The 12,971-nt window shown below is 44.7% G+C and overlaps 1 protein-coding gene across 1 annotated transcript; it reads right to left on the bottom strand.

The window, feature by feature from the left end:
* Nucleotides 1-3,567: 3,567 nt before the first annotated feature.
* On the bottom strand, nt 3,568-11,565 carry LOC146764604 (uncharacterized). Its single transcript, XM_085564105.1, has one exon. It carries the CDS (start codon nt 10,996-10,998, stop codon nt 9,253-9,255), a length of 1,746 nt encoding a protein of 581 aa, XP_085420231.1. The 5' UTR covers nt 10,999-11,565; the 3' UTR covers nt 3,568-9,252.
* Nucleotides 11,566-12,971: the final 1,406 nt, after the last annotated feature.

Below are 12,971 nucleotides of genomic sequence, written 5' to 3'. Positions count from 1 at the left end.
CGAGAGCAACCGTTTTATGTGATGCATATCAGGTCACACACCGACCTGCCGGGGTTCTTGGCCGAGGGCAATCGCCGTGCCGATTTCCTCGCTGCCGCCCCCGCACAGCTGGCGCCGCTCCCGGACAAGTTCCAGCAAGCCAAAATAAGCCACCAGCTTTACCATCAGAATGCGCCTGGTCTGGTCCGGCAGTTCCATCTAACCCGGGACCAGGCCAAGGCCATTGTGGCCACATGCCCGTCCTGTAAGTCGCTCCCACTACCATCGGTGAGCGCAGGGGCTAACCCTAGGGGTCTAAAGTCCTGTGAGGTGTGGCAGATGGACGTTACTCATATCCCCTCCTTCGGGAGGATTAAGTAAGTCCATGTCTCCGTGGACACCTTCTCTGGAGCAGTTTTCGCCTCTGCCCACACAGGGGAGAAGGCCAAGGAAGTAGAGAAACACCTTATACAAGCCTTCTCCATACTAGGCGTCCCAAAACAGATAAAAACAGACAATGCCCCCGGGTACACATCCAAGGAATTCGCAGGCTTCCTGCAGCAATGGGGAATAGAACATAAAACTGGCATCGCCTATTCCCCGACAGGTCAAGCCGTGGTAGAGAGGACTCATCAAAGCATCAAAAGGATGCTTAAACAACAACAGTCGTCAGCTAAAAATGAGTCCCCCCAGGTTCAGTTAGCGTGGGCCCTTTTTACCATCAATTTCTTAAACTGTTCCTTCGAGTGCCTCAACCCCCCCATCGCGAGGCACTTTAATTCCTACGAGCAGAGCAAGGTCAGGGAAAAGCCGCCAGTTCTCATTAAAAACCCTGAGACCTGGCGGCAGGAAGGACCCTATGACTTGGTCACCTGGGGACGGGGGTACGCTTGCGTATCCACACCCTCAGGCCTGAGATGGGTCCCTTCCAAATTCGTGAGACCATATGTCCCTAAGACCCAGAAAAGAAAACCGGACAGTCCTCAAGTTGGGTACGCCGCCCTCCGACAGCGGAAAAGGTCCCCCTCACCTGGTCCCCCCTCTTCCCTCTCTGGCTCCTGGGATTCTCTGTTCCCCTTTGAGTTAGACCTCCCCTACCTCAACTATTAATTTCAGTTGCTTTCTAAAGAAACAGGACTTTTGCTACTGCTGGGACTCATTGTGTTTATTACAAGCTTTAACATAGTGATGAACTGAAACCCTTGAACAAAGAAGGGTTTCAAAAAGAAGAATTTCCAGAAAAAGGAAACATCTAGTTTCAAAATGAGCCCAGTGACTGTGAAGCCCCCGTTTAAAGACTTACTTTATCCTCTTCACCTTTCTTTCTTTTTAAACAAAAAAAGGAGGAGATGTGGAGTTGCGTTATGTATATGTTTTATTATCCCTGTATTATGTATTGGTTTATTCCTTTGTACCCCCGTGTGCAACTTGGTTTATCCCCAGTTTTCCCGCCTTGTCCGCCCTTCCCGCCTTCCCAGTATCTATCCATCACCCTGAAAGAGGCATTTTACCCCCCCCGGGTGCCTTGTCTATCACTCGGTGCCCCTTCCCATCCATCCAGAAACTTCTACTCAGGGCACCGGGTGATTGGGCGAGGACCTGGGGCTCCCCCCATATCCTTCCCCCATTGGACCCCACCATATCCCCCCATCCCGGAGCCACCCCCTATCCCTATCCCCATTGGTCGTTGGATACCCCTCCCTTACAGTTTATAAGCCAGTGCAAGCACCTTGTGCTTGTTCCTGTTGGCTGCCACCGTCCTAGGACATTTGGCCCCGTTGGGCTACAATAAACTCGGACTTAGCCCCCAGCAGGATCCGCTCTTCATTTACCACCGCGAGGCTTGCTAGCGCTGCCCGGAACCCACAAAGGCACTCTCCAAACCCCAGCTGGGAGCGGCGGAGGGTGCCTCAATTGCCCACTTTCGCCCCACAAGAGCTAGCCGGGGCTGAGACAAAGGGAACCGGGGCGGGAGCGCGGCACTGGACCTCCCCTTTGGGGAGGCTTTGCTGGAGCTGCTGAAGGGAGTGTCTACTTCCCAAAGCCTTTTAGCAGTGCAATGAGAGAAGGACTTGCTAAGTCCTAAGATGAGAAGCCCGAAATGCAAAAGAGCAGATATTTACCTGGAGGTCCTCCATGTTTGACAGGTCTTTTTATTTAAAAAACATGTGTTTTCAACCTTTGCCAATTCACAAATCCCGCTTTTGTAGAATGGGAGCAAAACCTGATCAGGGTCAGAGATTAATGAACTGTTTTGTTATTGTTGTAGAGACGGCCTTGGGCTTCTGGCTTGAGAAGTCCTGTGATGAGCAAGAAGCGGAGGATTGAGCAGTAGCTCAGTTACCTCCAGCCAGCACCTGGTGGCCACTCTTCTTCTTGGGTGCTGGCTGTGACATCCCATCCTACTTCTACCTGTCTCCAAATGTCGGCTCCATTTCCCCTGCACCCTTTAGGCTCAAGAAGGACACAAATTTCTGAGTTCCACAATGACAGCACTCGTGTGTTGAAGACTACCATGTCAAAAAGGATATGAAGAGAATTCAGGAGGCTGAAGCAGTAGTGTCCCTTGGATCTCAATGAAGGTACCAATGTGCAGCTTTTCCTAACTCCAGTGTGGATAATGATGGAGTAAAGATTTGATGATTTAGAGAAGCCTCTGCATGAATCAAGGTGCAAGATAGACCATATTCCATAGTCAATAGTACAGACATTATTAATAGTAAATGTCAGCTAAGGAGGTAGAAAGCTAAAGGAGGAGATGGGCCAGGTGGGGAGAAGTGCTGAGATGAACATTGAGGTGGGTTAGGCCCGGATGGGCCCTCCCTTCCTGCAGTGCAGCTGCACAGGCTCAGCTGCAGCAGTGCTGCTGCATCCCCTCATTGTATTTGCAGTGCAGGAGGGGAGGGAGAAATGTGTGTGGGTGTGTGTGGTATAAAACACTGGGAATTGCTCCCAGCTTGTCTCAGAGCAGTGATGTTGGCAAGGGCAGGCAGGCTCCTGCAGCTCTGGGGCTCTGGGGCAGCTGTGGCCTTTGGAGCAGGCAGGGCCCTGGGCCCCGCTGGGTACAGCCAGGGATGCTCTGGGGAAGGCTGAGGGCAAGCCTGGCCCTGCAGGGCAGCAGTGCAGTGAGGCCTGTGCTCGGGCTCTTGCTAGCAAATGTCACTGGGCAGAGGCCAGTGGACGAAGCTACTGCTTCTTGGGAACCTCTCAAATTGTTGAAAGGCATCTGGAGTTTTATTTTCAAACTTATCCTGCACACCAGTCAGGTGCATCTGGCCTGGGATGCATCCCTGGCATATGTTGTTGTCTGTCCTTGTACTGAATTTTAACTTGTTAAAGATTTATGCCTTGTAAATATTTATCTCAGGATGGTTTGAAGTGTTTATTCCCATGTGGAATGAGTTTTTGTCATTGCAAAGAGAACCAGATCTTCAGTCCCAGAGGAGCAGAAGCTTTGGTGTGACAGTGTTGGGATGTGGCATCTATTATTCTCATTGCCACCTCATCTTGGGTTTGTATCATGAGCTTGATAAACCTCACACCTGTTGATTTGAGGGAGAAGGGATTGAAGAAGGTTTGACTCCCTTCAGTGGCTTTAAGCATTAATGAGTTTTGCCCTCTTTAGGAGCTGCTGTGCTTTGAGATGTTGTTGTTGTTGTTGTTGTGGTTTCAGACTTGTCTAGAGTTTGTTTTTAGGTCTGTAATACACAACAGCCCAGAAGGATGGTGGCTCACAAAGAAAAATACGTCCAAAGTCAAACTGAGATGTGGAAAAAATGACGGGAGACAAGTCCATTCTATAATGTCAACAAGTCTCAGTTTATTTCAAGCACACATGTATAGTTATACCCGTTATAATGAAGCTCATGCATATTGCAAAATTTAAGCTCATCATTGGTGTATGAAAAACAGGTCAACCCCGCCTTTGGAGCTTTCTAAGCTTGCTTTGTTTTCCCTTACATTTATCTTTTTGCTGAACATTCTACTGTTGAGAACCAGCTTAGCCAAGGACATAAGATATTATTGCTACATCTGCTATTGCTGCACTGTGCAATTTTCAGCTACTGCTTCACTAACTGCACGTAGTCATGTCCTTTCTCACGAAGCCATTCTTCCACAAAACTCTCCATATTTCCCCCGTTTTTGTTTTGGACCATTAAGTTAGTTGTCCACATCTTTTGAACCATGCGTTCCACCAGCTTCTGAAGACAGTTAAACAGGCAGGGCAAAATCAGCAAGAGTAGTAAAACAACAATCAAGATTCCTACTGCATACATGATAAAAGTTCTTAGCCAAGGACCAATCCCTAAACTTTTAAGCCATTCTTCTATCCCTAGACCATCTTCTTCTTTTAATTGATGAAGGCCCTGTTGTAGTTCTTTAATCTTAGCATGTATTGATACAGAATGATCAGAGAGATTCATGCAACACATTCCTTCAAATTCCTCACATCCATGTCCCTGGGCTAACAACAAAAAATCAATGGCTGCTCTGTTCTGCAGTACAGCATGATTTACACTTTGTACATCCATAGCAAGCATGGCTAAAATCTCTGATGTTTTGTTAAGTTCATCTTTAGTCCAGCATCCCAATTGTTCAGCTAACACCATAGCCTTTTTGGCAGCTCCTCCTGGTAACAGGGTTGCCACTATAACCTGTTTTAAAGTACTCCAAAATTGAGGTTGTCCAACCTGATCACATTTTAAGTCATGCACATCACGCCTCTTCCTTGTCTTCCCTAGCCTGTCCCATTGCATTAGCAAGGATATATTAGGATGGAACATTGCTAGATTTCCTAGATAACAGGGTCCCCCTTGTGGTTTTACCGGAATTCCATTCCAAGCTCTATCTCCACAAATCAAAAACACACCCTTTGGCAACCTTAAGGGTTTGATTATCTTGGAACCATCACAGTTGGAATATAACTGTGATGCTACCCTACCTGAATCCAGTGAAGAGTCTAGAGAAGCCCATTTGTTTCTTGGGTTATTTACACTCTGCAAATTCAATGGAACAAAGCTAAACCATCCTCCTGTTGAAACATTCCCTAAACTAGCATTAGCACTTCCAAAGAGATCTAATTCCTCTGGTGGAGATTGCAATGTTTCTTTAAGTGACAGTATCAACAAACATTGCCTATAGCCATCTCTTTGAGCTTCTGTATAACCAATATTCTTGTCTGGCCCTTTCACCTTTGCAAAATTCTTGCAAAGCGTCTGATTCCTTATCAACCCACAAAATTCCTCTGGTCTCCAGACAGGAACACCTGTTAGGCAGGTACGAAATGGATTTGTCACTCCTCCCAAGCTAAGGCATAGTGAACTTTGATTAGTCATGTTAGCCAAGGTTACCCAAATATTTTCTCTGGGCTGATTAAATTCTATTAGTCCATGACAAAGATTAGTCAAAAGAACAAAATAGATTATCCACCTTATCGCTCTCATGATTTCTTCTGCTTGGATTTTAATTTTAATGTCTGCACATATTTAATAAGCTTATCTAATTCTATGTCTGGATTTCCTACTACTGGTTTTCCTAAATAAGATCTTATAGATACCTTCACTTGCTTTTGACACCTTGTTGATAAAACTTTTGAATTTGCTTGCTTAATTAATCTATCACAAGCGTGTTCTGCTTCCCACCTATAAAAAGCTAATATTTTTTGTTCTGGTGCTTCAAATAACTGTAAAGCTATAGCAACTCCTAAGCCTGTGTCTCGTATTAAATCTCTCTGCCAAGAATCTCCTCGTTTTTGAAAGTCACAATGTTTACACCAAAAATGTCGTTTTAAAAATACTTGATCTTCCCAGTATGTTTTTCTACAACCCCCACAAACAAAAGCAATCCAACTGTTACAATTAAAATTCCCACAACTAAGACACTCAGGATTCTTTGGTCCTGGAATATGAACAGTCTGTAAAGCCTCAATAGCTGTAACAATTGCTGTAAAAGTTAACTCTGAAGGCAAAAATTGATCAGTCACTGGGGAAAGTCCTCTTATCTCTTGAAGAATAGGTCCCACTGTGCGAATCAGCTTTTCTTCAATTCTCCTCTGGTCCTGATCCGTCAGGCGAGCTAAGAGACGACTCATCCAGAGCTGGTTTAGTCCACTTTGCTGGCACCCAGAGTGAACCTGTAGGGGTGGAAACACAAAGATATCCCCTTCCCCAATATAGGACCTTTGCTGGGTTCTGCCAAATACCTGTTTTAGGGTCCCTATACCTGACCCATACTTCTTTGCCCTTTTTTCTCATTTCTTTTTGTCCATAATGTACCATTGCAGGTGGTGCCTCTGAATCCCCAAATACACACAAATGATTAAGAACAAAGAGCACTTTCATTAGTCTTTCCTGAACATCTCCAATCTCTCTGTTTTTCCAGATATCTCTTCAAGGTTCTATTTGCCCTTTCTACAATTGCTTGTCCAGTGGGAGAATGTGCTATTCCTGTAATGTGCTTAATTCCCCATGATTTTAAGAATCTATTCACCCTGCCACCAATGTATGCAGGACCATTGTCTGTCTTAATCTGCTTTGGCACTCCCATTACTGCAAAACAACTACACAAATGCCTTATAACATGTAATGCTTTTTCTCCAGCTTGAGCTGTTGCCCAGATGTATTTACTATATGTATCTATAGTAACATGAACATATTTCAAGCGACCAAAACTATTTACATGAGTAACATCCATCTGCCAGAGTTCATTAGATGAAAGACCTCGTGGGTTAACTCCCCATCCCATGCCATGACCCCCATTATGATGACTACAGGTAGGACAAGCTCTCACTATAGCAGTGGCATCTGCATGGGATATTCCAAACTCCCGTTGTAACCCTTTTGCGTTCTGATGAAACATAGAATGTGCCTCCCTAGCAAGCATTTGCCCTGATAAAGGAGAAGTTTGAGTCACTGTGACGAGCTTATCTGCCCGAGCATTACCCTCTCCTAAACCAATTTCCCATTTGTGACTTCTTATATGAATGATAGCATAAGGATGTTCTCGGATTTTTACTGCTTTTTGAAGTTGTATGAACAGTTCAAATAGTCTCTGATTTCGTACTTCCTTGATAGCAGCGTCCTCTATTCTTTCCACGACACCAACTACATACAAGGAATCTGTAACAATATTCAAAGGCCCCTTCAGGACTGTTAGAGCCCATACCACAGCTGCTAACTCCAAGGTCTGAAGGGTATCTGAATCATTTGCAGTAAGAATTTCATGATTCCAGACTCCCTGCTCCTGCCATGTAATTGCTGCTGTTCTTGACCTCTTCCCTGCATCTGTGTATGCCGTTATTGCACCAGGAATCGGCTCCTTTTCTCGCTGTGGCCGAACCATCCAACTCAATTTTCCAATCCACTGTAATGGAGGATTTTTAATACTTTCAGTTATGACAGCACCTCCTATTCCTAGCAGAGCTTCTTGCAATTCTTCACTATTGACCAAATACCATTGTAAAGAGTCCTTTTTCATAGGAATCTGTATTAGTTCAGGCTCTCGCCCATCAACCTGCAAAATTCTCTCACGACCCCGTTTTATCAAAGCTGCTAACAGTTCAATTTTTTGAATTAAAGTTTTTGTTTGCTGAAGTGGAGGGGATAGCCATTCCAACACCCTTATCTCCCCCGTTTTTGTTTCTAGCTGTGTTAAAGCTCCCAGCAAATGTTTTTCACCACACCATATAGTGAGATTAAGCGGGATTCCCAGTATTTGCCGATGTACACGACCCTGAACCACACAGTCTGTAATTTGCTGAAGAGTCCTTTTCTGCTGAGGATTAAGGGTCACTGGTGCTGTTGGGTCTGTGCCCTTCAATAAGGGTCTAAGAGAATCCAACAGTTCATTTGGAAGGCCCACTATAGGTTTAAGCCATTGTAAATCACCTAGTAATTTCTGAGCATCATTTAAAGTAACAATCTGTGTTTTCAGTTCTAATTTCTGAGGTGTTACCAAATTTTGAGACAATGTCCATCCCAAGTATTTCCAAGGAGAAGTTAACTGTATTTTCTCTGGGGCCACAACAAGCTGAAAACGTCCCAGCAAGTTTTGTACATGTTTAACCTGTTGACTTGTAAATGACTTAGGCTGAGCAATCAAAATATCATCCATATAGTGATAAATGATAGCTTGTGGCCACTGTTGCCTCAATGGTTGTAATGCAGAATCTACGTAAAGTTGACATAAAGTAGGGCTGTTACGCATACCCTGAGGCAAAACCGTCCATTCAAATCTTTGATCTGGACCTTCTCTGTTCAGAGCTGGCAAAGTAAATGCAAAGCGCTTTGTATCCCTGTCATGCAAAGCAATTGTGAAAAAGCAATCTTTGAGATCTATTATCAATAGAGGCCATCCTTCAGGTAACATTGCTGGATTAGGCAGACCTGGCTGTAGTGCACCCATTGGCTCCATCTGTTTATTAACCTCCCGCAAGTCATGTAGCAAGCGATATTTCCCTGACTTTTTCTTTATCACAAAGATAGGGGTATTCCAAGGACTTGTAGATAATTTCAGATGCCCTTGTTGATATTGTTCAGTGACCAAGGCATGAGCATGTTGCAGACTTTCCCTTTTTAAAGGCCATTGCTTTACCTATATAGGCTCATCACTTTTCCAAATTATGGGAATCGGGAAAGTCCAAGCAATGGCTATTATCCCAAAGGGTGCTCATTTGTCAGGACAACCCCTAACTGTGTCAAAATGTCTCGCCCAATTAGGCATTGCACCGTAGGTGGTAACTGAACAACAGAAAATATTGCCTTTATGACTTTACCATCTATTGAAACAGTAAGAGGTGGCGAGCGACTTGCAAGAGTTAAACCTCCAACTCCTGTTACTGCTGTAGCAGCTGGCTGTAAAGGCCAATGTGCAGGCCAACACTGTGGTGCAATAATACTTGAATCAGCACCCGTGTCCAGCAAACCTGTAAGCATACATTTTTGTCCCTTATATTCCAACAAAACCTCTTTTCTTGGTCTGTCATTCAGATCCAAAGTTAATAGAGTCAAACCTCCTGTAGATCCAAATCCATCTCCTCCACGGCTTTTCCGTGAGGATACAGCCTTAGTAACTTGCTCTAGAGGAACCAATTGAGCAATCCTTTGTCCTTTATTAATCCGAATAGGAGGAAATGGAGTATGAACCATAATCATAATTTCACCAGTATAGTCTGCATCAATGACACCAGGCAGCACAAATAATCCAAGCATAGAGGCCAACAATCTTCCCAATAACAAAGCTCCCATTGTCCTGCCCTCGATTATAATAGGTCCATTAACTCCAGTGGGGACCTTCTGCGGCTGTGGTGTCATTAAAGTCACTTCTACTGCGGCTGCCAAGTCCATCCCGAGGCTCCCTCTTGTGGCTGGACGCAAGGTGTCCTGTTGGACAAGCTGGAGCAGCTATTTGTGTCGGAGCGCGGCTGCTCTTGTTCGCGCTGTTTCGGGCGTTTCCCGGTCTCCTCTTACAGGCAGCAATGTTATGAGTATCCGATTTGCACTTAGGACACCATATTCCAGCAGCAGAGCATTCTCGCCGAACGTGTCCTGTCCCTCCACATCGGAAACATCTCATACGACTGCCGTAAACATTTCCCTGGGTTGCTACTGACGCTTGGAGGGGTGCAAGAGCAGCTAACACTTGTGTCTGTGAAGCTTTTGCCTGCTCTTTTAATCCCTCCCCCAGCTCTTTAATAGCCTCAACTAAAAATGCCTGCTGCCCCGTTGGTATAGTAGCCATCCTCTCTAATGCATCTTCTATAGTCCAATTAGCTCCTAATGTGTTTAACACACTTCTTGTAGAAGCATTACAATTTTGCAAAGCACACTGCTTCAACAATGATCCACGCATAAACTCAGGCACTCCAGCTCTCTCTATTGCTGCCGCTGCCTTATCAATAAATGCTCCAAAAGTCTCATCCCTTCCTTGTTTAATTCCCATATACGCTGGCAAACCTCCCGGGTCTTTCACCTTATCTATAGCCCTTCGAGCTAGTCGCATTGCCTCTCGACACTTCTCAGGTCCTAGCATAGCTTGTGCCTCAGTGCGAAAATATGGTCCTAAGCCCATCAATTCATCCATAGTTACTCCATGAAGAGGATCTCCAGGCTGTCTTTGTATAGCTACAGCTTCATTAACTTCTGCCTGCCAATGTGCACCAAACAAAAGCCTCTGATGTGGCGAGAAAATAAGCTTAGCAAGACTTCTACAATCTCCTGGTAGCAATATATTAGTACTCCAAACATAATCCAATATCTGCCTAGCCGGTTCACTAGTAACTCCAAATTGACTCACTGTAGCTCGCAACTGTGACAACAACTTCCAATCTAACGGTGTAATCTGAGCTGTTAACCCCCCGCCTGCCTGCTGCTGAAAAATTACAGGACAAGCCAGTTCTGTTGCTAGTTCCAAAGCCTGCCCATCTCCTTTGTCCAGCTCCTCTCTTGCCAAAGTCGCCCAAACTTCCCTCCGTTCCCTGGCCAGAGCCTCCGTTAGGTCAGACTCTGCCCTAGGGGTCGGCTTACTGGCAGACAAACTTTGACGAACTGTCGATTTCTGTTCTGAGGGGGCTGGAGGAGCCGTGGGCTCACAACGGGACTCTGTTTCCGTGTCCTCAGGCACAGGTCGCAAGGGAGGTAACTCCACTGTAGACACAGCAGGTGGCATGGAAACACCAGGCAACCAATCCTCCCCGCTAAAACCTCTATTTTTCTCTAGTGCTGAAGTTCTCTGCTCGGCAGCTTTCTTTTCTGCCTGATGTTGTAATAATTCATTGTGAACTATCTTCCACCACTTTCCCAACTTTTTAGCTGTCTTATCATCATCTAAAACTTCCTCCCATAGTTTATCCCCAAACTTACGCCACTCAGACAACTCATGTACTGTATGAGGATTTACAAAGAACCCCTTAGAATACCCATATGTTAATAACCCTGGAAGATCTTTTTGCAAATCAATGCCTTTAATCTGCCTTTTCTGCAAGAATGCAGTAAATAAATCATATGCTGCTTGCCTCTCCATACCTATATTGTCAGCGCTGTTGCAGCCCTCCGAGGTCGTCGGCAGCACGTATCGGCCAGGCTTGCCTCTGCAGTCACCTGGGGCACGGTGCACTCTATTTCAATTCAGCACTTTTGCCGTCCTGGCTGCATCAGGACCCGAACCCTTTTTCGTCACTCCACCGTGGCGCCTATCACGTCGATCGGGTCACCATTTTGTGGAAAAAATGACGGGAGACAAGTCCATTCTATAATGTCAACAAGTCTCAGTTTATTTCAAGCACACATGTATAGTTATACCCGTTATAATGAAGCTCATGCATATTGCAAAATTTAAGCTCATCATTGGTGTATGAAAAACAGGTCAACCCCGCCTTTGGAGCTTTCTAAGCTTGCTTTGTTTTCCCTTACATTTATCTTTTTGCTGAACATTCTACTGTTGAGAACCAGCTTAGCCAAGGACATAAGATATTATTGCTACATCTGCTATTGCTGCACTGTGCAATTTTCAGCTACTGCTTCACTAACTGCACGTAGTCATGTCCTTTCTCACGAAGCCATTCTTCCACAAAACTCTCCATACTGAGAGTAATTTTATTTTTTTACATTAATAAAACCAGACTGGCCTGGCTCGGTAGCCTCTGAGTCTGCCTCAAGGCTATTTTAATGAAAAGGTCATGAAATTCTAAACTCTGCAGAAATGTTGACATGCCCTAATTTTCTTTTGATTTCTCCTTCCTAGGGTAGCCCCAGCTACTCTGAGATGAACAGCAGATGCCAGTACCTCTAGAAAAAGCTGTCCCACATTCAGCAATGAGTATCTGAATTTGGCAAGCAGCAAGTGGAGTCCTGGCACCAGTCGTCTGCTTCAGCAAGTAAACATCTATGAATCCGAGCTGTTTTATTTTAAAACAAGGTTAAGGTTTTAGGATTCTTCAAGTTAGGATTGAGTAGATGATTATTTCTTAAAAGCATAGGATTAGTTAGCCTAAGATTACAGAATTTAGTATTGAACATTAGCAATAAAGAAGTTGTATTCTTGTTAACTCCTTCTCTTATTGCCACTTCTCTCCAAAGAAGTTTTTTTTCCCATACCAGTTGGGGGATGGGCCAATTAAATCTGCTTTCTAAAAAAACCACTGCAAAAGTTGTCTCCCAAGTTTACCCTAAACAAGCCATTTTTGGCACCACATGTGAGGCCCGAGAAAGAAGAAAAAACCTGTAATGATTGGATTTTGGTTGTGCTTACTCTGTAGTGGTGCAAAGCTGTCAGTAACCATGTTACTTGAAGTGGTAATGTCTCTCGGGGTGGGGGCCTTCATGTGTTTCTAGTCCCAAGGCTGCTTTGAAGCTGTAATAGCTTTCTAGTCACTAGGATTATTTTCTTATCCAAAAATAGCTCCACTATTATACTGTACTTACTGTTTTCTAGTTCATTGGAGTAATTAGGTCATCATTCACTATATCAAATAATTGGAATAAGCTCTGGAAAAGGAGGTTTATTTAAAACTAAGATTGTTAAAACTACGTTTTAAAAAAGAGAAGGAATTCCATGAAGAAAACGATGTGGTAAAAATAGAGTTATTTAAACTTCTCAAAGTCCTTGGATAATACAGCCCTGAACCCCCGTCATGTGCACTGCAGCCTTGGCGGTCCCTTTGAGCCCAGAACTGCCAAGGGTCAGGGCTGGGATGAGCCTTCACCCCAAACTGGCTCCAAGACTGAGTGGGAATCAATCCAGAACAGCTCACACAAAGAGCAAAGCCTCAAGGCCAAAGCCAAACCTTCATCAGGTTGGATTTCTTTAAACACAGAATGGGAACAAATTTGCTTGTGCGGTAACATCACTGTTACCATGAAACTTTACATGAGCTACTAAATAAGAAGTGTCCTGTCCTGAACTGTGTTGCCCAAATACTGTTGAGAACTTGCTGTGCCTCTGCCCTGTGCCCCTGGGGCTGCTCCTGGCCAGGCAGCCTCAGGGGGAGCCAGCAC

Source organism: Lonchura striata, chromosome 32, assembly GCF_050655825.1.
Source record: "Lonchura striata isolate lonStrDom1 chromosome 32, ASM5065582v1, whole genome shotgun sequence".
NCBI lineage: Eukaryota > Metazoa > Chordata > Aves > Passeriformes > Estrildidae > Lonchura > Lonchura striata.
Note: the sequence above shows the minus strand (reverse complement) of the source record. Positions and strands in the feature narration are given on the sequence as shown.

What these genes read in the sequence shown, in the direction of transcription:
- LOC146764604 (XM_085564105.1), bottom strand. Translation starts at nt 10,998, where the DNA reads ATGGAGAGGCAAGCAGCATATGATTTATTTACTGCATTCTTGCAGAAA.